The sequence below is a fragment of the Pseudorca crassidens genome, chromosome 11 (assembly GCF_039906515.1).
Source record: "Pseudorca crassidens isolate mPseCra1 chromosome 11, mPseCra1.hap1, whole genome shotgun sequence".
NCBI classification, from domain to species: domain Eukaryota; kingdom Metazoa; phylum Chordata; class Mammalia; order Artiodactyla; family Delphinidae; genus Pseudorca; species Pseudorca crassidens.
In genome coordinates this window covers 83,580,111-83,607,602 of record NC_090306.1, presented here as the reverse complement: position 1 = coordinate 83,607,602, position 27,492 = coordinate 83,580,111, and the positions used below count along the sequence as shown (strand labels likewise).

General features: G+C 35.4%; 1 protein-coding gene across 4 annotated transcripts; it reads right to left on the bottom strand.

The window, feature by feature from the left end:
• Positions 1-105: 105 nt before the first annotated feature.
• Positions 106-27,492, bottom strand: TMPO (thymopoietin). 4 transcript variants are annotated; one of them, XM_067697621.1, is made up of 9 exons: positions 26,917-27,337; positions 20,736-20,862; positions 18,326-18,484; positions 12,821-12,918; positions 4,983-5,102; positions 4,788-4,883; positions 4,262-4,372; positions 3,143-3,231; positions 106-2,362 (listed from the first exon to the last, which is right to left on the bottom strand). In XM_067697621.1, the coding sequence occupies exons 1-9, from the start codon at positions 27,193-27,195 to the stop codon at positions 2,077-2,079; spliced, it is 1,365 nt and encodes a 454-aa protein (XP_067553722.1). In that variant the 5' UTR covers positions 27,196-27,337; the 3' UTR covers positions 106-2,076. The 4 variants fall into 4 exon arrangements, with proteins under 4 accessions (XP_067553722.1, XP_067553724.1, XP_067553723.1 ...); XM_067697623.1 differs by lacking the exons at positions 4,788-4,883; positions 4,983-5,102; XM_067697622.1 differs by lacking the exons at positions 4,262-4,372; positions 4,788-4,883; positions 4,983-5,102 and having other exon boundaries at positions 26,917-27,492.

The window sequence follows — 27,492 nt, the reverse complement described above, 5'->3', positions numbered from 1 at the left end:
AAAAGAGAACTAAAATTCAACAATCCATAAATCTCACATACAAAACGTTATCAGGAAACCTTACAGTTTGTGCTATTTGAAAAGTATTTATTGCAATGACAAAACTAGAGGTTAATTACTTTTTTATTATTGAATTAAATTGTAAAGTCTACATCTACAAGTTTAATCAGGAAGAAATGCTTTGCATTTACATCAAGGACACATTTATTCTAGTGGAAGAAAACAGACACAGACAAAAGACCAAGTACACATTTAAAAAATTAAAAAAAGACTACGCGTTTTACCTGGTCCTACTTTGCTATTTTGGACCATACCTTTCCTATTAGAAAATTGATCTCATGTACATATTAAGTCTGATTTATCTTCCCACATTTCTGAACATTAAATGCAGTTTCTCACAATTTCTAATTATAAACGAAAGATTGAAAGCAATATGGGAATCAAAGTTTAAAAACAAAAAAAGTAAAAGTAGACTGCTATCACTGTATAGAGGCAACGCTGAGTAAAATGTGCTCCCTCTGTGGCTCATCTCAAAACACTTTTACTTGGAGAGGCAAGCATTTCTGATCTAGGAGTAAGTTTCCCACTGCCTTTGCAGAGACGAGACCTACGAATATTTCTGGTCAACTGCAAAGTGAAAAATGTCTACAAAATATCTAAAAGCTAAATATCAGACTATGGCTGATGCAAATCAAACTTGTGTGTTGGTCTAAATATACATCTTCAGCTTTTCCTTTTTAAAAAGTATCTTTTTTATTTCAGAAGATATTTTTTAAAAACTTACATTTTTAATGTGCTTTACTGTCAATGACTGTAAAGTTGAAACTCACATGATTCAATTGAAATTTTTGTTTTACTTGATTCTACTGAAATTTCAATTACCTACTACTTTACCGAACAAAGTTATACATGAGGTAAGTTTTAGCTAAAAAAAAAATTAATCAACCACAAAGATAAACATTTCAAAAGTAAACAAAAATCATAATGCCCGCCTCAATTTCAGAGTTTAAAAATTTATGTATTAACTATTGAGTATCCAAGGAAAGTTTATTATGTAGTTTAAAAGCACATACTTTTTGCTTTTAAAAGCACATACTTTCAAATCAAATTAAGTTGGGAAATATAGGGCAAAAAAACTTGGCAAAATGCATTTTTGGTAACAGAAGATAATTCAATAATGAATCCAAATGGAACCTAAGACTGGTGTTTAAAATTTCTAACTTCTAAACACACACACACACCTATTTATCTAAAAAATATTTTGGTAATGGATTGATAGAATAAATGTTTTGCTTTAAATAAAAAGTACAAGTTTCCAATTATAGCCTTATAGCTAGCTAAACAGTCTTTAAAAACATGTACAGCCAGCTAACAGTTCTCTAAAACATGTGTAAGTTGCACTGATAGATCCCTGCTAAAAATCAACTGCATTTAAATGGGTCTTACCGAAGTAGGACATTCACAATACTAGATATCTTTTAAAAAGTGAGTACAATAGGGCTACAACAATAACATTATTACTATTAATAAAAGTTACAGAAGAGATTATCACTGTACTTTTCCCCATAAACACCATCAAACTTTGTTGCAGTCAGCAAAACTACAATCTCAAGTTACTTTTTCTCTTACCGAATTTCACGTTTCACATGTCTCTAGTTTTTATTCAGCAGAGAATAATTCTTAAAATCTTTTCTGTAAGAATTCAAAGTATTTAAATGTGTAGCTTCACATTATACTACCACGTTTTGCCCTTCTTGTTTCCCAAATACACAAAAACAATATACATTTTTTCTCAAAAAAGAAATAAGATGTCCACATTAAAAAAATAAAGCCTACAAAAAAGTTCCAGAGCTAAAAAAGATTATTCATATGGCACGAAGTGATCTCCTACTAGTCCGAAGTCCAAAACATTGAATGAAGTCCATTTATATATATCTTGCTTGCTTTTCAATGGAATACTACATTTACTGAGGTGAAATCACATTTTTTTTTGTTCTTGAGTCAAGTGTACACAGATTTTTTTAATACAGTTATTAAAAATAGGAGACCAAGCTGAATGTGCCGAAGAGATATCATTCAGTTGACTTTTTTAGAGTCATTAGAAAGAAACTTATAGAATGGATTTCCTTGGTTGGTTTCCATAGCTTGATAGACCAAAAACAAAAAAAAGGCTACGACAACGAAGAGCAAAATTTTTATCCACATGGGAATGGAGCGTCCCTTTTTCGTCTTTTCTGACTTGACATCTGCCAAGGGAAGATACTTAGGAATATATTTAGACGAAAAAGATTCCTCCATCCTGAAATCACTGAGTTCTAATGGCCGGCCGGCAGCCCCTTTGATTGGTCTGCGGCAACTAGCACTGTTGGGAGTGAAAGGAGGAAGAGAAAAACAACTATTAGATAAAGTCATAACTTAAATAACATAAAATGACATTATTACTCCTAATTCCAAACACATTCCTTGAGGTAACAGTAGAAAATTGTCATATAATATCAACAGTGAGATCAGTCAACCTATTTAAAAACTTCTATACATTTTTCATTTAAAGAGTTAGATTTGTATCTTTTATTAGAAAATAATATTCAGAGTATTATAAATATTCACTAAATTTGCCTTCTTAAAGGTTTTTCAAGCTAATATATTTAGGGGATAAGAGGAAAAAATAAGGTAGTTTGGTTGTGATTCCTTCAGTCAGGAAACAATTCAACAGATATCTAAAAGCAGTCTTTTCAATTAGAAAAGAGAGACTCTCAGGAATAAAACAGATTTCCTTCTTACCAGGTTTCAGTTTAGATTTAAAAATAAGAATTAAAAGTAGGTAAATGATTTATTTACAACCTTTCAGCTTAACAAAGTTAATTTTGAAACTGACTCAACTTTCAAGAATATGAACTAGTTAGTGCTTAGAAGAATTAAAGTGCTCCCAAAAAGAACAGTTTACTTATGAGAGCAGAGGTACAGTAATTTTGTGAAGAATTAAAAATTAGAATTCATTTATGTATGTATATATAAAATAATTATGTTGTATACCCTAAATATATAGTTTAATGTGTCAATACACCTCAATAAAGGTGGGAACAAATAAATAAAAATGCCTTAATTGAATACACTAAATAATTGTTTCAGTGTATCTGAATACCTAATTCCTGTTGGTGTAGCTGCTTCAAAGGGAAACATTTCCTTAAGAATATCCCTTTCTACTCTTCTTTCCTCTGTTTTTTCTCCCACCTAATAAGAAACAAACAAACAAAAAAACAACCAGAAGTTAAAATTTAGTGTAAATATGCAATAATTAGAACATAATTTTAAACAGAAGCTTTGGAGAACAGAATGCACTTAAATCTATCCAACTTTTACAACTGCCATTTCTGAATTCATTATTGCTTAATTATCCATACATTTCCATGGCTCTCTTCAAATTTCCTCAGTGTGAAGATATGTTCATGTTGTAATGGGGGGGGGGCACATATTCAAGTAAGTTAAAAACAAAAAAACAAAAAATAAAATTTTTTTATTTCTTTCTAGTATAGCTAATATGGCAGTGTAAGTTCCCTCCAATGCTTTTCATTGACATTAAAAGTACATTGTTTCTTCCTCTTAATTTTGTAATAAAATAAATGATCAAATATAGAAGATATCAAATTAAGATGGATCTTTTAACAAATTTTAGTATATGCTTTTAACTAGAGAGTCAATCCAATCTTCCTAATTTAAGAAACATAAAATAAGTTTTTAAACAACCTGATTGCTTTGCTAAATTACCTTTATGCCCAGATCAAAATAATCTTTGCTAAAGAATCATTAAAATTATAATGTATCCATGCAGTTAGTACTTTAAAGCTTAATTTTACAGGAGTTAATCAATTCAAGTATAATACAAAGTCACTTTAAAGTCCCATTATCTGACCTTTCAATGAAAGGTAGTAAGTATAGCTTCCCCCACAGCCCAGGTAACACTTTCCACTCATGTCCATTTTAACAAAGAGAACATATTACAAGCAGCACACAAATGAGCACTCCCTTGAAAACTGGAACTTAAAGAGGCACACAGTAGTAGCAAGAGGATAGTATTAGCATGTCATACGATATTACTTTCCATTGTCACTAATAAAGTATGTCTTTAAGATAATATATGCACATAAATAGACACACACACCCCCACCCAACAAAGCTCTGCTCCCTCCCACTCCAAAAAACAAATAAATATTTCTTCATTAAAAGATCAATGATAGCATCGATCTAAATTTTATTCATTTACTTCAGCTCTTGTCAATGGTTTCTTTGGTGTTCTTCTGGGTATGTCTGAGAATTCAGTGATTGGCAGAATAGGAGCTGCATGCTTGAAATTTCCAGTCACCCTATTGACAACCTGCCAAGATTCAAATTATTCAGACTCAGAATTATCCAAACATAACAAAGACACGTTAAAAGAAAAAATGATAGTCGATTTCTCTAATATTTGAAACTTTCCCTTAATAAAAATTTAGGCATAAGAACCTAGAAATACATTAGTGTTTCATATGTGAAGGAAGCCTTATTATTCTTTAAACATGTTAGCAAAAAAGTATCCTTATAACACTAAGTATTCTTGCACAATGAATTATATATATATTAAAGTGGCTACACTGAAAACTTCTAAAATTCAGAATTATATGGGGAAAATGAGCTTAAAATATGTTTAAAAACATGTGTTTGAGGTTTGCCAAAATTCGCCACCTCCCCAATTCTAAGTAAAGGATAATTGACAAAGAATACCACTTGTATAGTTTATGAAACATATTTACTAAAGTTTCGTTGCTTGAAGCCATTATAGTTTCAGCTATGGGAGTACTCTCTGAAATTATTGCACCATCTATACGAAAATGTTCTGAAGTTTCCACCTGTTAGTTTGAAAACAAAACAAAAACAATAAATATAAAATAACCACTAAAACCCTGCCAATCTGAGAACCCCATTCTAAGCAATAAGCCTTGCATCACCCTTTTCCTCGGAGTTCTTCTCGACCCTCTCGTAGATTCCCTAGTTAATGCCTGCAGAGGTCCGCCTTTTGAAGATCCACTTGTCCATTCAGTCTCAGTTACTCCAGCTTGAGAATAGCTCTATTCAAGCATCAACACATTAAAAAGTCATATTCTAATATCAAACACCTTAATAATGATGGCCGTATTAGCATACTGAGAATCCATGAAAAGTTTCCAAATGCCAGCATTTGAAAATAATGCTATGCCCTCAAACTATTTCAAATGTATTGACTGAATAGATATGTAGGCATAAGAAAACACTTAAAATATGGTAAAATACATTAGAGTCCAACTATAGGAGCTCACATATTATGATAAAAGTGAGAGGGGAAAAAAGACATCAATTTATCACTGGCTCCTTTTGTGACTTGCTGTTTACTATCTGGCTCCAGTATCACAGCTGCATCTCTAGCTGTCTAAACAAAAAAGCAGGCTGATCATGACTTGTAAGATAGTCATTTGTTATATAAAACAAGTCAGTTTCCTTTTAAAACAAAATACAAATTTTGTAATTGTTAGCACAGATTAAACATTATTCTTGTCGTGCGGTTAGGACTATTTAAATAGAATCAGTTTCAATAATCTATACACAGCTATCTGACTTAAAAGTTCCCAGGTGTCAAACTCATCTTAGAAACAGGTAATAAAATTGAGCAGCAACAAAAACTTGATGGTCATCTTTTTTTGTGAACAGGCAAGCCTAAAATGTCGCTGCCAGGACTCAGTGCCACTCACTCCTCACTACTGAAAAAAAAAGAAAAAATGGTAATAGGGATAGACCACTGTCCATTTCCAGTCCCAGATTTATTTCTCCTTGGAAAAGTCGACTGATTTTTCCTCATTTAAAAAATAATTTAGCAGTCCTCACATAACTATTTGAAAAGCACTAGACTAGTGCTTCTACCTGAAGCTTTTGTTAACATGCATATTCTGATTCAGTAGCTCCAGGGTGAGGCCTGAGATTCTACATTCCAAGGATCAAGTTATTCAACTTTTGAAACTTTTATTACCAGATGATTCTTTTAAATTCTTTTAACTAGAGGACATCCATCAATGATTAGTTATACTAGAATATGCTTACACTATCACTTTTGCTTTCAAGCTAATATTTTATGTAGATAACTGATGTTTTTATATCTAAGTTAGTGTCTATTAATTTTAAAGATAGACATATTTTACTCTTATCTCGGGACAAGAGCAGTCATCCAATAAGTACACTTATTTGGCTGGAAGCATTACTACCAAAACACCACAAGATACAGACATAGTTTCATACATCTGGTTTTGTATTTATCTATATTTGGAACTGACTTTATAAGAGTTTCCCCTTTGACTCACAATCTGAATCTCTGGGTTTCTTTTCCAGCTATCAATTAGGAAAAATTTGCTGAATGCAAACATTGTTAGTCAAAAGACAAATTTGTAAACAAATTACATACACATATAATAGATGCTTATTAATAAATTCCTGATTATTTGAGTAGAAGGGAACACTAGTTTTAATCTTAAATTCTCAATCCCGGTGGCACAGTATCATCTGGGAAGCTTTTAAAAAATACCAAGTGCCCCAACCCCACCCTAGACCAATTAAGTCAGAATCTCTTCTAGACCGGCCTGGGCTTAATTAAATTTTGTAGCTCCTGAAGGGATTCTGATGTGCAGCCAGGGTTGAGAATAATGTAACTGACTTATGATGCGTCTCAAAGCCAAGTATTTTTTTCAAACTACTTCCAACACTGCTTCCTCTTTAATAATCAATTGCTCAATGCCAATAAAAACAATGAGAGTATTTAAAAAATATTCTAGTTTGATAGTCTACCTGGTATTATCAATGTATACTCAGTATTTAAAAACTCCTCAAAGAATTAAAAAGAACATTACTTTAAAGGGCTAATAAAGTTATCAGTTATGCAACTAATACAATATAAAGCCTAGATATTTGACCTACGTCCATGAAGGTAAGGAGGGGGGAAGAAGAGACATACTTTTCCCTTAAAATTGGTTATCTACCAAATTCCAGGACTTTCCATTTGTTATGTTTTATTCTGAATAAATAACTGAAATAATCTCTTCATCAAAAATTTTACCAAACATCTATTGAAACTATTACACTTAATACAAAAAAAAGTTTACATTTTAATTAGTTATCTTTGAAATTAAAGGCCAAGTTCCATTTTAAATTTTCTCCCATGGAAGAAAACACAAGAAATTCATTGGTTGCCTGTGGAAATAGCTGGGAACAGGGGTAGGATGGACACTTTTAACTATAAATCATTTATGCTTTCTTTTGCTCAGGTTTATTAAATTCTTTGGTTGAGGACTGTCAACCAATTTTATTAGTTCTTGCCTATCATCTAATTTAGAATTAATCATCTGCACAGAAAACTATCTTTCATACAACCAGAAAAGATACCTTGAAGACTGAAAAAAAATTTTTCTACCAGAATTCACTATGCAACAAGTGACTCTGAGAAGAAAATATAAATAAAAAACATAATTACAATTCAGTGTTATAACTACTTAGAGTAAGATGGACCAAGCAATTATTGACTGAAAAGAAAAACTCATTGCTACATAAAATTAGTAATGTGACTGCTATATGCTCTGTGGTCAAAATAAGGACTGTAGTGTCATCTATTTTCAGCAAGATGTTCTATAGAAAGTCCTCAATTTATCATGGAGACAACAGGAGGAAGAAACAAAATAACCCTATCAGGTAAAAAGTTATTCAGAAGACATCAGGCAGTTGAGGCACATGAGAATGCAGGAGCTGGGTTATTAAAGGAGGCTATAAATCTCATTCAGTAAAAATATAAGCTTTAACTAGGTTATAAAAAAATAATCAAGATAATTAAAAGCCACCTTACTTTAATGAACTATTAATTTAAGTAAAACATGACCAATATGGTTATTCATATTAACTTTTATTTTTTTAAAAAACAGCATCATATTCCTCCATTAGAGAAAGGTACTCCCATACATTACTTGTGGGAATGTGAAATGCTTCAACTCTTACACAGGGCAATTTGCTAACATCTAGCAAAATTACCCAGCAATTCTACTTCTAGATTTCCTGAAGATAAACTGGCTAAAACATGAAACAACACAGGTAAAAAGGCTGTTCACTGGTGTACCTTTGCATTATTCAGAATAGCACATAACTGAATAATCAATAACAAAAAATCAAAATATCCATCAAAAAGAAACTGGCTGAATAAATTACAGTAAATCCATAAAATGCAATACCATGCAGTGGTATAAAGCAATGAGGAAGAAGGCTATACTATATCTTGACATGATCTCAGGATAAGTGTTTAGATTAAAAACAGAAAAATAGAGATGTGCAATGTAGGCTGTCTTTCATATATGGAGGGGAGCATAAATAAATATATAAATCTATTATTTACTTATATTTTCAAAAAGAAACAAAATATAAACCGAAACTTAATAAAAATAGTAACCTATGGATAGAAGGAACAAAGATAGAAGCCAGATTTCTGACTCTTCTTTTGCCCAAATAAAGCCACATATATATTCTCAAAAATTAAAAAATAAATATGAAAGAAAAAAATTCTTTCAAGTGACTTTAAGCACAGTATTTTGATTTTATATCCTTAACATAAGAAAAACTGCCCCCCCATCTGAAGATACAATTAGCAGCTTTACTATTAGTAGTAATACTGTTATTTAAAAACATATATATAGTGAAAATTACATAAGAAACAATATTATTTTAAGAACCAAGATACTCAGCATAAGAGAAAAGTGATACAAGTGTGACACCTAGAAATTAGCCTGCATTCATAAATTTGAGGAATTCATGACCTATCTTCTCTTTCTAAAAAGTAAGTACTCCTAGCTTTACCTACTGAAAAAGCCTAGAACAATGACAACCCAGTAGGAATGAACACACTAGTATCCAGGCTGTAGGTAGCTTCCAAATAATACTTTCTATTAAAAGGATAAGGGGTTCTTAAGAAAAATGACTGACTTGATAAGAGGCCGGAAATATACAGCCCAGGACTTCTTATTGTGCCAGCAAACAAGAAAGTATCAAAGACAAATGGAGTCACTAAAAGGATACAGGAATCAACTCAACTCAATTCAGTAACTTGAATGTGAAAAAAGAATAATGACTGCAATTGATCATAAATCAAATATATAAAAACCACAGTAGTAAAAAGATATTATTGATCGTTTTTCAAAATGACTAAAGCACTTTAACTTGATAACTGGCAAATAAAAGGCATGTAAGCATTTATCCTGGCTCTCCTATATGAATTTTATTTCAAGGTAACTAGGCAATTCACAAGGGAAAGTTCTTTATAAAAGAATTCCAGTTACAGATGTAAAGGAATCAGAGAATTCCTAGATCCATTATTTCATTTGAAGTAATGAAATAACGTATCTAGGAAATAATCATAATGGCTGTCATAACCATTAAATGAAAGGGCGATGTGGAACTTTATAACGGATGAATTAGGCTTTCAACGCCTGAACCTATTACTAATTAATTTTAGCATCATCAAAAGGACATCATGTGTCTCTGAAATGATGCAATGTGAAGGCCACAACGCCATTTGTGAAGTATTCTTGTCAAAGTAACTGAACTCAAATCTAACCAACCCCTTAGATCTGTGCTGTACAAAATGATAGCTACTAGCCACGTGTAGTTATTTAAATTTAAATAACATAAAATCAAAATTTTAGTTTCTCAGCCATACAAGTCACATTCCAAGTATTAAGTGGCTACTTAATGAACAGCAGATATACAACAATTTCATCATCACAGAAAGGTCTATTGCACAGCCCCACTATAGTTCTAACTCCCAGTCTACAGGAAATCCAGGGTATGAAAGAGCAAATTAAACGACCCTTGAAGAAGCAATCTGCCAAATCCACAATGTGAGAAATATTATAGAGAACTAACCTGGTTTCTTCACCAAATAAACGGAGGGACGGAAAACCGTTTTAGTGGAAATAGCTACAGACTTAAAAGACAAAACAAGGGCTTCCCAGGTGGCACAGTGGTTAAGAATTCGCCTGCCAATGCAGTGGACACAGGTTCAAGCCCTAGTCCGGGAAGATTCCACATGCCGCAGAGCAACTAAGCCCGTGAGCCACAACTACTGAGCCCAAGGGCCACAACTACTGAAGCCCGTGCGCTCTAGGGCCTGCGTGCCACAACTACTGAGCCTGCATGCTCCAACTACTGAAGCCCGTGTGTCTAGAGCCCATGCTTCACAACAAGAGAAGCCACCGCAATGAGAAGCCCGTGCACCGCAACGAAGAGTAGTCCCCGCTCGCCACAACTAGAGAAAGCCCACACGCAGCAATGAAGACTCAATGCAGCTAAAATTAAATAAATTTATTAATTAAAAAAAGGACAAAACAAAATCAAAAACACCAAATGATATGTGGAGTTTGTATGGAACCTGATTTGAATAATTCAATCATAAAAGAGACATTTCTGAAACTGGAGATTATTGTATGGAGAATGTATAAAGCTTTGAACACAGATATGAAAGATTTTATACACACACACAATGCCACTATCACTCCAAATAAAATTAATAATTCTTTCATATCTAACATATATATCTAATATATAAAAATAAAAAACAGCTCCAGGGCTTCCCTGGTGGCGCAGTGGTTGGGAGTCCACCTGCTGATGCAGGGAACACGGGTTCATGCCCCGGTCCGGGAGGATCCCACATGCTGCGGAGCGGCTGGGCCCGTGAGCCATGGCTGCTGAGTCTGTGCGTCCAGAGCCTGTGCAAAAAAAACAAAAACCAAAAAAACCCCCCAAAAAACAAAAAAAACACAAAAATCAGCTCCAATCTTTTCGAGATATATACTGAAATTTTAATGTGTGAAATGAGATGATGGCAGAGATTTGTTTTAATATACTTCAGCAACAAACAACAAAACCAAAGGAATTAAAAACGCCGCAGGGTGCAGGTGAAGATAAAATAAAACTGGCAGAACGTTGACAGCTGTTGAGGTTCTGTGACTGAAGGGTCAGTAAACTCTTCCCTTTACTCTTCCATATGACTTAAATTTTGTGGGACTTCCTTGGTGGTCCAGTGGTTAAGAATCCACCTGAATGCAGGGGCCACAGGTTTGAGCCCTAGTCTGGAAAGATCCCACATGCCGCGGAGCAACTAAGCCCGTGCGCCACAACTACTGAGCCTGCGCTCTAGAGCCCACGAGCCACAACTACTGAAGCCTGTGCGCCCAGAGCCCATGCTCCGCAACAAGAGAAGCCACCACGATGAGAAGCCTGTGCACCGCAACGAAGAGTAGTAGCCCCGCTCGCTGAAACTAGAGAAAGCCTTTGGGCAGCAACGAAGACCTAATAAAGCCAAAAATAAATAAATTTATTTAAAAAAAAAAGAACCTGCCTTCCAACGCAGGGGACATGGGTTCAATCCCTGGTCAGGGAACTAAGATCCCAAATGCCACATGCCACAAATAGAGAAGAAGCCTGCACGCCGCCAAGAAGAGCCAGTGCAGCCAAAATTAAAAACAAAAATTTGTATAATAAGGCCGTTGTCTAATCCTGCCTCTCATCTCCTAAACCTACTCTCTCCTTTGACTATTTATCCTGTCCCTCAGTTTAGATTCCTCAGGTCAAACAATTACACCTTAAACCATATTTAAAACCATTTTCCCACCCTCCTTTTAACCTCTTATCTGACAAGTCAATGCATTCTTGCTAGCACTATACCATCTTGCCTACATAAAATGGACCAAGATTCTCCATGTCTGTCCATTTCAGTGTCCTTCACCAGATTTTCCTAGTTTCTCTTGCTCTGTTATTTCCTTATTCTTTGGTGTGCCCCTGCAGCTCTTCCCTGGCAACACCAGATAAAAAGACAACAAAATATTTATTCCAGTCTTTGGTTCAATATTAAACCAAATCTTCTTTCATTCAAAGCTCTATACATTCTCCATACAGTCACCAAGCTCATTTCTAACAAATAGTTCTGAAATTCAACTTAACTACATCAAACTAAGAAAGACACATGGCTTAAGAAATCAAGAATACTTCCACTGATGATGTGCGACTTTAAAATGACAAAGAGAAAATGGAAAAGATAAATAGCCAACTAGACAAATCTTCCAGCTGGACAGAAAAAGGGTAAGGAAAATGACTCTAGGGATAGCTGACTTGTAAATCGTCAGCCAAATCAATGCTTGATTAGTCAATAATTTGTTCGCTGTAAACTGATTTCATTATTCCTGTGCTTATTTTCCCCTTAGTTTCCTACATTTTCCTTTTGGAAAACTGCATCTTGCCTCACCCATAAAAAGGTGAATTTTTGTCTAGAATAAGGAAAAAAAACAGTGTGGTCTTAGGATCAGACTAGCTTCAGAGTTGAGGGAAAAGCCACAGAATTATTATAAGACAGGCAAAAATAAAAGCAAAGTCAAAAATCTAGAGACAAAGGCACAAATATAAAACCATTCTCCTGTTTTTTATTATATCAGAATTGCTTAGGTATTTCCACCTTTTAAAATGTCTCTTAAAAAGCAGTATGACTGGCTCTGAACTATGCTTAGCATAGAGTCAAACACAAATGAGACATTTATTAAACACTTGCTTTTGCAGTAAACACAGGCTACACTACTGACAAAACACACAAAGTTTAGATTTCTAGTGCCATTTAATGAATGCTTTATCGAGTGTGCTGGATTTTGGGTGTCAACTATGAACTAAAGGCAGGGACCAGGCACATCAGTGTTGTCAGATTACTTATACCTGAATACAGCGACCATAAAGCTAAAGATACCTGATTGTGCTCAACTCTTCTTTGCTTGAGTGTTACCGGAGTCTTTGCTCTGCCCTTTAGTGGTTCTCTCTTCTCAAGCTTGAGCTCTATTTTAGAGTCTGGAAATAACATCGGAGAAATCATTACTCTCTGAGACACACAATAAACTACAATGTCATCCTAACATTACTCTGGAACCCTGGTTTTTCGGCACACTGATACATAAAATAAGTCTGTATATTAGTACTACCTCAACAGACCCAAACTTGTCAACTGCAATTTCTGTCTTTAAAAACTTTTCTTTTCCATTTTTATTTCATTCCATTTTGTTTATCTCCCCCACTCCTTAATATGATCACCACTTCTTCCTGTTTATTCTTTCTTTTTTCTGGGACTAATAGCCTGAAACAAAGTAAAAACCCATGGAGGCTTTTCACTGAAAACAATTAGGAAGTGGGAAAAGTACATTAGAATACATAGTTGTTACCATTCTTTTGTCCATACAGTGCATTTTTACTACATAAACAAAGGTTAGTTATTAAATTAAAATTTAGAATATGGAAGGGAAAAAGCTATAGAGAATTTTAAGACTGAAAAAAACTTGTATGGTATCAAGCCACTAATAACAATAAGTACAATGACGTTTATACATAAGTGCATTTTAGAAGTCTGTCCTTTTTTGATGTGACTATAAAAACCCTGGGTACAACTGAAGAGGTATGGAAGAAACTTGTTCACAGAAAAGTACAACCAACCACAGGTCACTTCTCCTCAGCCTCCCCCATAATAAAGTACCATTTCTTGGAAGAGAAGCTAGTGCATGTATATTATAGCAAATCACCATGATGGTTATTACCATAACAACTCAAATACGTATATCTTTTATCATAGGCTTCAATATCCCATTCTCCTAGTTTTGATTTTATCACCATTTGAAGGGCCAGACTTTTCAAGAGACTTGATAAAAATTTTAGTTAGCTTCTACATTTTTGTGGCCATTTATCATAGTATAGCAAAATTAACGTCAGTTGTCACTTCTAAAACTTCTATTACCAAAAAGTTACTTTCTTATGACACAGAAATGGAGTCAACTCTTAAACAAAAGCTTAGTTTTGCATGAATTCAATGCAGTTGTGCTAAAAAGTAGTCAAGATAGTTATGTGTCTTGCTAAATATCTAGCCTAGTACCAGTCAGTCCAGTCTACTTGCAAGTTTCCCAAAAATAAACAGTGATTTTTTTACCATGTTAGTTCAAATAGTTCCATCTTTATTTAGGATTAAGGTATCTATTCCATCCCCCAATTCCCAGTAATTCTATTAATGGCTCTATTATCTATGGGACAATCTTCAGCATTATAAAGTCTTACGTTAACTCAGAACCTAAGAATCAGAAAGCAAAAAGAACCCAGTAGTAGTTGAGCAGAAATTGATTAAACAAATAAGATATCTGGTTACAGAATAATTCCTCTTACAAACTTAAATTCCAATAGCCAATAAAAACATGGTCCTCATCAACTATACTTCAATTAGAAAAAAAAAGACACCCCAAAACCATTGTCCTCAAATAGGGAAAAAAAAAAAACCCCAAACATTCAATAATAATTTGAATATGTTCAGCTAAACCACTGGAATGTCAAGTGAGTTTCAGTGATGAAATGGAAAAGGGATGTTGTTCATCCACAAATATCTAACTTGTTGCAACTCTAAGAATAAAACACACATACAACATGTTTGTGGAGACCACACAAAACTGTTCAAATTTAACAACTTTATTGAATTTGCAAAAGCATTCTACAGTAATACATTAAAAAAAAATCACATAGTACTTAGTAGGTACATGTATACATGTACATTTCAGAAGACAAATAACAAATAGAATTACTCCCAGAAAGCTGCAAAGATGGATAGGTTAGTCTAAGAATATAGTAATGGCTGTAAGTCCCAAGGGACTATATTTTGTTTATAATTAATACCACTATTTTCCATAAAAATACAAAGAAATTCGATTATCAAGTGCCTCTACAGTTAGACTTTCTCATCTTACAATCATAGAAATGAAAACAGAGAATAATATATTGCTTTATATAGACACACAGAAACTGGGATATAGTAGGATTTCTTATGACTTAAAAAAAATAACTTAAATTTGCTTTTAGAATTTAGCTTAGATTAAGCCTAATCATACATGAATTACAACGTACCTTAAAAGTGTTACTTATTAAAAAAAAAGTCCCATCTTTCCTAATTCATCTGACTACAGTTTTACAGTGATGGTGAGAATGCACTATCCCAGAATACTATGGTCTAGAGCAGTATTTCTCAAAGTGTAGTCCACCAACTGCTTGCTACCAGTCCATGAAAAAACAAGGCATTTGCGCCAGAATGTAAATCAGCGCACTGTCTTTCCTCTACCAATAAAGTTTTACCACAAAAATAAAACCTGTCATTCATCTAGATTCAAATTCTGGTACACGCTTATCTTATCTGTGGATCAGTAACAGTTTGTAGACTGGCACTTTGAGTTGCACTGATTTGGACTATTACAAACGATACTGTAGATATCAGTAAAAAACAACACAAGTGAGAAAATAAGAGAAAATATGTAGACAAGTTCTGGAAAGTAATAAAATATTTAGTAATATTTAAAACCATGGAGACTCAACTTATAATCTAGTTAATGGAATTTTCTTAGTTTTGAAGAGTTGTAAAATCTTAAAATAGGAAAGACTGAACTATTTGAGAAAAAAATGCTATCTAGAAAAGCTTTAAACTGTTAGTATCAGGCTTTCTTTCTGTGCAACTAAAAAAAAAGGCAGATATATGTAGGCAATTACTTTTATACTAAAATTTAATTGGTAGAAGTTTGACACTTTGAAATTAGCCTATTCTGGAGACTAAAAAGACATTAGAAAATTCTGGCATAAGAGTACTTTAAATTCCTAGAAAAGCTGCCAAGTTCCCCATATCAAAGATAAGATAGATGTCTTTATTCTTAATTTTATTAGTGTTTTTTTCCACTCTTTTTAATTACTTTGAATACTTCTCTTCCAAATAATGTTCCGCCTTTAAAGGGAGTAACAGCCAGCTTATTCTTAGAAGCTGGATTAATTTTGCAATCTTTTAGCCAGAGATACCGGCGACCTAAAGTGGAAGATCCCATGGTATAAGCAGCCATTTTTATTTCATCAAAGGCAGCTTCACAAAGAAATGAGGCCGCATCATATGTTTTGCTTAGCATCCCAAGTGCCTGGTGCACGTGACTAGGATCTGAGCTAAGAATTTGTGCAGCCTGACTAATGTCTGCCTGCATAGCCCGAACTACAAAGGCAGTATGGGTTGCAATCTGCAATGCTGATGCTGCAGCTTCATACGTTCCACAAAGTGCTAAGTCCAACTGTTTATCACAGGACTCAGGGGAAGCTGCCTGAATACCTGCTGGTGGAGTGGCTTCAGAAATAAACCCTAGGATTTCATCATCTACTTTTGGAACTGATAATATCCGTATTGCCTCTCTGGAAGAAATTGGATACTTGCATGCCAATGAAGGCAGCTGCCTGCCGATTTGCTGCCACTCCTCTTCAATTACTTTTAAAATAGATTCATGGAAGGGAAAAGATAGTTCGGGGGCATCTATTTTATCATGCAGTGATTGCTTAGACATTTCTATGCCTAAGGTAGTCAGTGAGTGAGAGACAACGGTTTTTGCAGAAGAAGACATCAGTTCGGATCCAGGTATATTTTGAAATGCCACAGAGGAACCTGAATCCTTTTCTTCTACTGACTTTTCACTGAGTCTAGGTAATTTTCGTGGAGGAGACAGGGATTCTGTTTCTCGAAAATTAGGTGCATCAATTCTCTTCCATATATTTTCTACATCCAGTGGGGGTGTAGAGCTAGAAGTCCCAGGCAAACTACCTACTCCACCCTGGACCAACAGAGAACTGACGTAATCTCTGATTGCCTTAGCCAGTGGTGGAGAAATTACTTGTGATCTCTCAGACTCTTCTAGTGCTCTCCTTTCACTGGAGAGAACTGACTGATCTGAAACATGGGACCTCTCAGTACATAATGGTTGAATTCCACTTTTCTCTCCACAGTAAATATTTTCTACTATGTCTTTATAGCAAGTACTGGTGGTTTCTTTAATCAGTGAAGGAGAAGCTGCAGCAGAGACCAACATGGCAGCGAGTTCATGCTGAGGAGATGTCGAAGAACTTTTCTCTAAACATCTATCATGGCTAGACTTGGAGGAAACAAACAAATTCCCTCCAGAAGCTAACTTCTGCATCTGTTCCCTGCCAGGCAAGGCTGTGGCAATAAGAGGTTCCCTAGGTGGGTCTCCCTTAGAAGAATGTACTTTCTTAGCTGCCTGTTGTTCAGTCCTGCCCAAAGGAGGACGGGTGGAGATTTCAGGAAAAGAAATACCCTGAAAAAATCCACCAGAGGGAGTAGTTGGAAGTTCAGAAAAAGGAAAAAAATCCCTAGTGGACTTCACTTTCTTGTGTTCTTTCTTCTTTCCTGTAGAGGCAAAAGAGGCAGGAAGTTTAAGCATTACTTGTGTTTAAGCTGATTCTATTCTTTGCCTCTTTGCTAATAACATAGTGCTGTTGAAGGAACATTCTGAACAACCAATTTGACAGACTGTGCCCTGGCAGGCAATGCTTATGGAGATACAAACAATTTGAGTCATTAAATAGTCATGAAATTAACAAACAAGTCATATGAATTAAAAATTTATAAGTGTCAAGTTGTTCTTAAAATAAATTTTAAAAGGTCGTTTATTTCATGTACTACTCGAAAAATATTTATATACCATGGCCAAATTTTCTTAAAATAGTCTACTAAAAACATGTCAAAATATTTACTATAAAGTTTTCTTGAAATCAGATCTTCTAGCAAAAACTATAAATTTAAATGCTTATCAATATGAGAACAGAGAAAACATGCCGTATGTAAATACTACTGCTACATATCAATTACGAGAAATAAATCAGACACATGTAATAAATCAGTAAGAGATCTTAATATAACAGAGTAAAGAAAAGCAAGTGATAAGATTTAGCATATCACTTACACAAATTTTTTTTCAAGTACAAGATAATACCATGTATTAGGCAGATGCATATGAAAAAGTATTTAAAATCAGGCTGGAAAGATAATCATCAAATTAATGATAGTGGTTGCTTCTCTGGAGATGATACTTAGAAAGGGATAACTGGGGAAACTTTGTCTCTACTTGTAATACTTTTTTCTCTTAGAAAGATGAAATTTGCAGCAAAAAAGATAGAGTGATTTTACGTGACAAAAAATTAGACATTTCTACTTTTCTGTTTCTTAGAATTCTCAACAAAAGGTATTTAAATCAAATTACTTGGAGGACTACTCTAATGATATGAACAAAATTTACATATATCTTGGTAATATTATTTAAAATTTTATCTTCTTCATGGTTACTGTATCTTATGAGTCTGAAAAAAATTTGATTTTTTTGATTATATACTTTATTAACATCATATAAAATTTTACCTTCTTCATTGTCACTGTATCTGTCAGAGTCATTACTTCCATTCTGTCTTGTATTTTCCACTGAAGAAGAAATTGCCGGCAGAGGAGTAGAAGATCTAGATTCTGTTCCTTGTTCCCTCAGTTTCAACAGCTTTTTCTCATATAGCTTCCTGGTTGTTCCTGTATTAAGGCAGAATTTGCTTTATTACTTGTATTGTCTTATTTAAGATCCAGCTCAGACATTAGCTTTAGAAACATTAAAGTGTTACTTTTCACTGTTTCCTTTTCTAAACTTAAATGCTTAAAAATACTACATAATGGATTCTTTTCTAAAATAGGTGTTTTTCTGGGATGTTAATAAATGATTATAACAATGGTTTTCTGGTTTTTTTTTTTTTGTAGAATACATAATAGATTGATTTAAGTCTTACTATGGATAACCTATTGAAGAGCCATGTATGACTGAGTATCTCTGACTGAAAAGTTCTGAACTTTGTGTAATTTCTCTAGTACTAATAGTACTTGCCTTTGTAGAAAAATCATGTTTATAAACAGAGTGTACTCCTCTGAATTATTATGATTAAAATCCCACAACTCTAAGAGACTAATATGCCTATAAAGGCCATTTAGTTATGGGAAAAGTCCTAAAAGTCACATTTTTTAAAACTGAGTATCTCTGACACCTAGCACTGAGTAAATTTACGATGTTAAATCATATTTCAATATACTGCTGCAGTAAAAATGACCTTTTACGGAAAATGTGTGTTACAAAGAGAAATGATTTGCCAATTAGATAGCAAAGTAAAATTGATTATCATTTCAATGACATGTCAATTGTCATTTCAATGACAATTTAAAACTAAAAATAGCTTTTACTTTCTGTTTTACACTAGCTATATGTCTTTCCCTGATTTCTATAAGATGAATAAAATGATAAACATATATTTTTTAGAAACAATACGTATCTCAGAATGTTACAGATAAGTAGTCTTAAGACGAACAGCTGGGGAGGGGGAAATAAGGAGACGCTGGCCTTAAAATTTCAGTTACACAAGATGAATAAGTTCTAGAAATCTAAGTGTAGCTTGGGCTACAGTTAACAACACTGTATTACATCCTTGAAATTTGCTAGGAAGGTAGATCTTAAGTGCTCTCACCACACATACATGCATAAAAGAAAACTCTGAAGTGATGGATATGTTAATTAGCTTGATTATGGTGATCATTTCACAATGTACATGTATATTAAAACAGCACGTTGTACACCTTAAATGTACAACGTTTGTTTGTCAATTATACCTTAATAAAGCTGGGGAAAAAATAAACAACTGGTATATCAACATGTAATTTAATGTATGTTAATACACAATACACAGTCTTCAGCACCTCCCTTTTGTAATTTTAAATGAAAAATATAAAAAGGGTATCAAATGTCTGTTGGTAATTATACTAATAGGCTTATTATCATCTCTTGGGAAGCCGTACATTAAATAAGACAAAAGAAAGACAATATTCTAAATTTTTATTTGCAACTACACCTATAGGTAAAAAACAACCCCCAAATCTACAGTATTCAAAAATTTACAGGGACTTCCTTGGTGGTCCAGTGGTTAAGCATCCGCCTTCCAATGCAGGGGACGTGGGTTCAATCCCTGAGCAGGGAAGTAAGATTCCACACGCTGTGGGGCAATTAAGCCCACGTGCCACAACTAGCAAGAAGCCCATGTGCTGCAACGAAAGCCCGTATGCCACAACGAAGATCCCACGTGCTGCAACTAAGACCTGATGCAGTCAATTAAAAAAAAAAATTTTTTTTTACACAACTTAGAAGATCAAATAGAACTTTCTCATCTTGAGGTTATTGCCAAGACCCTCCAAAATTAAGGCACAATCAGCCTTGCAAACTCACTGACTTAACAGTAATCAAATGATGAAAATCCAGGGTATTTACTTTTAAGTTTTCCTTTTCGGTTTGTTCTTTAGTTTTCAGTTTGTTCCTGAATTCCAATCAAAACAAGACTTTTTAATAGGTACTTTTAATGATAACTGAAAGTGGGTACTACGCTGGGAATTGAATAACTTGAGTTCTTTTAAGAAGTCTGTCACTAACTTACTGATTTGGATTAATTTGGCCAGCTATGTTACCTCAGATTTTCCTCAATTGTCATATAAGACCCATATGTCTCATCAAGTAGTATGACAATGGGCACAATACGAAACAATCTCAACAGAGGTAATCTTGGGGATTAATTAGTTCAATTCTCTCGTTTTATTTCCCTCATTTATATAGTTAGGGAAACTAAGGTGCTGGTCATATAAATGATTAATGACAGACTGGTCCTTAGAATGAAAACTCTACCTGCTAGACAAGAGGGGAAAACAGTGTGGGGTACTGCTTCATAAAAAGATATTTGAAATTTTATCAGCTTACCCACAATAGGACCAGGGTTCACTCCATATTTCACAAGCTGATCCAGAAGGTCTTCATTAGAGAGCTCGGTTACATCTAGATCATCTTTATCTTCTAGTCTGGGTTTATCAGTTTTCTTTGTGGCTTTCTGTAAAGGAAGTCCAGTTGTCATTTCCACATGAATTTTTAAATGTTCATTTATTGATACTATATAAATAACACTGCATACAATAAACATGCAAATTTACCTTCAAGTTGACTTATAGTAGAGCTTAGCAATTTGATTAAATTAAAAGCAACTTATTATTCAAAAGTATTTTCTAAGTTCAGCTGTAATTATACAAACCTAATAAGCCAAGCAAGTAACTCAAATTTTAGATATTACTGTTAAAACAGTCAATTTTGGTTAACTATCTAAAGAGGTGACGGCATCAAAAATTCAAAAGAGCAAAAAGTCTGAGTCTAAACATTTTCATCCAGATAACTGTAAATACAATTTACTACTGGTTTTTCTATAATCCTTGAAAGTTTAAATTAATCCAGGAAAGTTTAAGATTTTACCATAAAGGCTAATACATGTTATATATAAAAATGATTTATTTTAAACAAGTATATCAAAATTTAAGAAGCCCAAATGAATATTCTTCTTGTAATACAGTGACTTTAAAAGCCAGTTTTTGACTCATGAAGGAAGTCAGACTCTATGGCTACATATCACCTCTGACATGGCTTTGTTGCCACACATAGTCTATATGACCATTTCACTAAGACTAGCTGAAAAGCGTGGAACAAGCTTTGAGAAAAATTTTAAAGGCAGGTTTTAAAATAATTTAAGCAATGGCATTCTTTATTGGAAAAACTATATAAACTTCCAAGGTTAAACAGGGTAAGGGAGCAAAAGTATGGTTAGCTTTTAGGGTTGTGGCAAATAGCTTTACAAATGTCTCAGTAATCCCAGTAACCATCAGAGGACAATATAAACGGCTGTTTAAATAATGGCCACAAACATCAAAGTCAATGTAGGCGCAAATTACTGTTTAAGGCAGAAGAGCCAATACTGCATCCTAGAAATATTTTATGGAAAATAGCAAAAATCATAGAGCTGGGGACTTCCCTGGTGGTCCAGTGGCTAAGACTCCAGGCTCCCAATGCAGGGGGCCCGGGTTCGATCTCTGGTCAGGGAACTAGATCCCACATGCTGCAACTAAAGATCTTGCGTGCCCCAACTAAGACCCGGTGCAGCCAAATAAATAAATAAAAAAAAAAAGAAAAAAAAAATCATAGAGCTGTATGGGCTGTTTACTTTCCAGTGATGCTGAGGGGGAAAGAAAAATCAGGCATTATTTGTCATGTATTAGAATTTGTTTCTCAATCAAATAAAAATGTGAAATACTTCATATAAAGAACATAATAAGAACAATGATGTCAACTCATGAGAAATCTTCAATACAATTTTTTAAATGTCTGTGAAAAGTTACCAAGGGTACTTTCAGAAGGCTTTAATATTGTACTAATGTAGGATCATTAAGCTCAAATCTTAAGCAACTCACACCTTGATGTCAAAATAGCTGCCCAGAGTCTAAGAGTTCTATATATCAAATCCTTGAATTCTTTAGAAAAGACTTCTTTTTTTTTTTTTAATCAAAGAGACCTAATCCTGTGACCTACTTGAATATTCCAAAAGTGTGGACAGGTTGGGAAGAAAAACCCCATTGTGTAACATAAATACTTTAAAGAAAAAAAAGCAGTCAGGTACAGATTACTTGTAGAAAAAAATCCCTCTAACCATAAGAATGTTCAAATCCTACTCCTATAACCAAACATCCAGGAATTTCAACTTCCTGAAGCAGCGTGAGGTTTTCAAGAAATAATCTGTCTTTGGCACTAACTACATTCTGCTTTTTATTAGTTATCTGTACATATGTTTTACCTTCTCCAGATGGTAAACTCCTTGAACAATAGTCCTTAAGCCTGGTTTGTTATCAAAACCTCAAAACTTTAGGAAAAGTTGCCTCTATTTTAAAAAGTCTTACCCCATTCTGAGTCCTAATATTGGGCCTGACAATCTGTATTTTGATGTACAGCTCAGGTGATTTTAGATGTAGCATTTAAGAGGGTAACACAAAGCAGGAGCACTGTCATATTGTATCCCAAGCAGCTAAAATTAAAGAGTGCCTGACACAGGAATAGGTACCTGATACATGTTTTGTTGAATGAATGAATCAAAGTGCCATCTGGTGAGGGGGAAATTAGCCACTTATTTTAAAAAACCAATTTCTTATTAAGAAAAAACAAAGATTTAGCATACCCAAGCAGGAAACCAACTCCCTCACATTTTCTTAAAACATATTGAAACTCTACAGCTGTACAAGGAAATTTTAAGTAAAGGCCAATAAACTGGCATAAGGTAAGTCAAATAGAGCAGGTGCTCATAACGGGCCACCTGAGTTTTATTTTTACAGAGAAAAGCTCCAGAAAAGTAATGCCATTCTATGAAATATCAAATTTAATAAGAATAAAAATTGGGAGTATACATATTTATCAAGCCAGCAGTTTCAACCAGGAAGAAGGAGCCATTAGTTGTAATGATTTCTGCCTCCAGAGAGCTTTGTTCCTTTAAGCAAATCATGTAATCTCTTAGTTTCCTTCGGTCAAAATACCAAGTACCAGCTACGTGCCAGGCACTGTTCTCCAGTTTCTTCCCAACTACCAGATGATCTCTAATTTCTTTTTCAACTTTAAAATCCAAAAGTTCTGTGATATCACCTATGAACCACTCTTATTTAAATCTCTACCATTAGTAGCAAAGATGCTGAAGTATAACTAATTATTACTACAGAACAGATTCTATTGAGCATATATATACCAAATTGTGTTCTAAGTGCCTTATATGTATTAACTTATTGAATCTTAAAAATCCTATGCGATAGATACTAATATCCCCATTTTACAAGAGAGGAAACAAGTCCAAAGTTGTTCAGGTAACTCAGGCAATCTGCATACCCAGTTATATGGTAACATTTGAGCAGACTTTACGTACATATCACTTTCACAAACTTACCTCATCCACTTCTGAATACATTATGGTAGCACTGTATTGTTCTGGCGTTAAATAAAAACGACAAAATTCAGAAATCACATATTGTAATAGCTAACGTGCTGTAGTTGCTGAGCACTAGACATCTTCACAAATGCAACCTCAAGTAATTCTCTAAGTTGCTATTAGATTATTCCTATTTCAGATGAAAACTGAGCATCTGATAGGCAATGCTCTTTGTTCGAGGTCATCTGAATAAGGGCAGAACTGGAATTTGAATCTATAATTCTGATTCAGAAGTCTGTATACTTAACACCTTAGTGTAGAATATAGTGGTCAATTTATGATTTAACTTTTACTACCTAACACACTCTTTACTGTTCTGTTCCATGTCATTAAATATTTCCTGTTAAGAATTCATAATTCATCAGATCAGACCATTCAAGAATGCTATGCTCCAATGGATTCCAAACAGCTACACTGCTTTGCACCCTGAACGAAAAGGCAGACCATCAACTCTGTATGTAAATGTTTATTTTTGTGTTGACAATGCTGATAATTTCACCACTGGAAAATACTGGTTACCATCAAGATGCATAAAAAGCATAGAAATAAGAAAACTAAAAACTAAAACCAAATTTTGAACATGCAAATATTTTGCCCTATCACACCAAGTGTACCTGACCATGGCAATGGCTGAAATGAAACAATTTCTCCTTTAGTTAAAAATACTCTTCATAAACCCATGTTTAAATCGAAGGTATATGCTATGTCCTTGGCCAAATCCATGTTAATGTTTGTTTTAAAATGTTAAAAATTCACCATTTAAAAAAATCTGCCTTATCTGAAACTGTCAAACATAATTTGGCTTTCTCCTAGAGCATAAATATTCTTTAAGAAATGTGACTCTATATTGTTATTACACATAGGGCTAACAATGACTAGAACATAAAACACTGTACATATAAAAGGAGAATAATTTTATATACCAGTTATTATAAATGGTCTAAGGTTGTCTTCTTATAAATTCAATATATTTTTTTCCTATGCCTGATAAAAAAATTTATCAGACTCCTTAGTTAAATTAGGACTCATTTTTACTTAATGTGATTTAAAGAGGAAAGTGACGTTAGTGACCAACTACCACTATTAGCTTTTTCAAGTTGTTGACACCACTGCACCCAACCCAGGGTACACTTTTTTGAGTTTTAAATACACAAGGTAGAAAAAACTTAAAGCTGTCTTTGACACAGTTGATATCTATATGGATTCAAACATTGAGATACATGCTACTGGACATAGGAGGTTCTCTTAAAAAATTAACTATGGTGGTTGGCAGGTCTGCAGAAATCAAACTCCTGCAGTTAAGAGCGCATGATAGGAACTCAAAAATGTTGGATAATTGAACTGAAATTAAAAAATTTTACATTCAGGTTCTTCTTACACCCCAAAGAACACAGGGTAGAGCGGGACATACACTCTTTGAAAAAGTTGAAGGAAAAACATCAAAACCGAGACAGCTGTTTCTGTCGACAGCGAATCATCGTCAAAATAAGAATGAATAATCCTATCATAAACATACAACCAAATACTTCCACAGCTCAAGAATGATACATTTGCACAGGAGACCAACATAAGGTTCTATAGAAGACTTAAAAAAAAATGTGCTGATTTAAATGGAAGATATTTCATTTTCAACCAAATTTTTACTAATAGTTTGAATATTACTTTCGTTTTCAGAGGGGTTGGGGAGAAACAGGTAAGGGATATACTTTATTTCAAAAATAAATTTCTTCTTATGGAGTACAGTGGCTTTCTTCAAATTCAAAAACAAGACATGAGAAACAAGAAGGTGCGATCCATCTTTTACTTAACAAACCAATATTTATTTGGCACTACTATGTGCCATGCAACGATTTAAGACATAAGGTTTTCAATTTCTCTAAAGCCCAGGCTAAGATTTAATTAAATCTACATGTGTCTATTATATCTTTCCTTCATTTCCATCTGGGTAGTCCAGAAAATACACTGGATAAATTTTTTAAAACTTAAGATAACTTTGAAAGAAACAGTCATTTTGAGTTATACTAGTAATCAGTACAACTCTAAACTCCACTTTCAATGTTTTACAAAGCATTGCACTTTACACCAGTCACTAGTTTTAACTACATTCTATTATGCTTTGTAGCCTGATAACCAGGCTGATTCATACTAATAGCACATAAAACCCCAGAGAAAACCCAACTATTCTCAAACGAAATATGCATTTGCTGGAGCCAATCTGAGTTTACCCGGGATTAGATATCCCAAATTGCAACAATGACAGAGCAGAATGTCATGAAATAAACATTTCTCCTGATTCCGAAGCTTCTCCTTTTTTCATGCAAATACACCAAAAGGAAAAACAACCCCCCAAACCTCTAAAACCCAAGCCCTAACTAGAATTTTTAAATATTTGAGCGTCTATGATAACCACTCAAAGGTGTATTTTAAAATGCTCGTTTAATTTTGAGTAACGCTGCCCCGCCAAAAGACGGCCTGCTGCTGGAAAGGAGTAACACAAACAAGAAAAACATAAACCGTTCAAAAAGCCCTCCATATGCAAAAAACATAAAAAGGCGGGAATTTCTTTATTTCAAATTTTGGTTAGGTATCAGTATGTCACAAATTGCCCTCCAGGGAGCGCTCTGAGACCCGGTTACTAGTCATTTCTGTTAATAAAGCGGGAAAACGCTCAAACGTAACCTGTAGCCGTTTCGAACTGACCCTCCTTAGGGCTTTCGAAAAGGGCAGGGAAGTCCCTGTTCAGCTGCCCACCTCCAGCGGCCGGGCGTCCAGGGACACAGAGCTGCCTGCGCGCGCCCATCACCCGCGCGCAACCCGAGAGCAAACGCCAACTTCACACCCCCCGACACACCGCGGCTAAAACGCGCGCCCCGCGGCCTTAACTTCGGGGATCTCCTTTCCGGCGCCCTTCCCTCTCAGAGCCCGAGAGCCCGCGGCGAAGGGGCCGAGCCCGGCGTCCGCAGACCCAGAGGCCAGCCCCCCGGGCGGGTGGGGGAATAGCCCCGCCGCCGAGGAAGGGCTGCGCGCGCGCGAGGTGGGGGGGGGGGGGGCGCCCACCGCTAAACGCCTGCCTTTGTGGCCCCGGCCGTGCGTCCTTACCCTGCCGACGGCGGCGCGGCTGCGGCCCGCGGCTGCGGCCCCGGAGCCCAGGACCGGGGTAGGTTCGCGCTCTTCGTCGCTGGAAAAGTCCGGGGGCCCCTTGCTGTTGGCGCCGGCGGCGAGCGGCGGCCGGTTGCGCGCCGTGAGGTGCTGCAGGTAGAGCTGCACGTACACGTCTTTGCGCTGCTCCCCGGCCGGGAGCGTCACATTGTTGGCGACCAACTCACTCTTCAACTTCTCTTTCGTCAGGACCGAGGGGTCTTCCAGGAACTCCGGCATCTTGGCGGCGGCGAATCCACTTCCCCGCAGCCGTTGCACCCGCCGCTCACGCCGGCGCGCTCGCTCCTTGCCCGGGGGGGGTGGGGGGCCGCGCTACCGCCTCCGAGTCTCACAGCTCTCGGCCGGGACTTGCGCCACGGAGCACAGCGGAAACTCGCGCACACAAAGCCAAGCCAACGCCGGACACAAAAGCCCCTGCAGAACAAGCGGGGCCCAGTGCAGCCAAGCCAGGAGTCCGCACCAACCCCAGCGCACACCCCACGGCCAAGCGAGAGCAGCCTCTTCGCCCACGCCCCA

Bases quoted from the DNA above. Each gene is read 5' to 3' on its own strand.
- TMPO (XM_067697619.1), bottom strand. From the start codon at position 27,195: ATGCCGGAGTTCCTGGAAGACCCCTCGGTCCTGACGAAAGAGAAGTTG. The intron at 20,863-26,916 runs GTAAGGACGCAC...CTTCCTTTACAG, and splicing joins GCCGCGCCGCCGTCGGCAGG to AAAGCCACAAAGAAAACTGA. The intron at 18,485-20,735 runs GTAAGCTGATAA...GCCTTAATACAG, and splicing joins GAACCCTGGTCCTATTGTGG to GAACAACCAGGAAGCTATAT.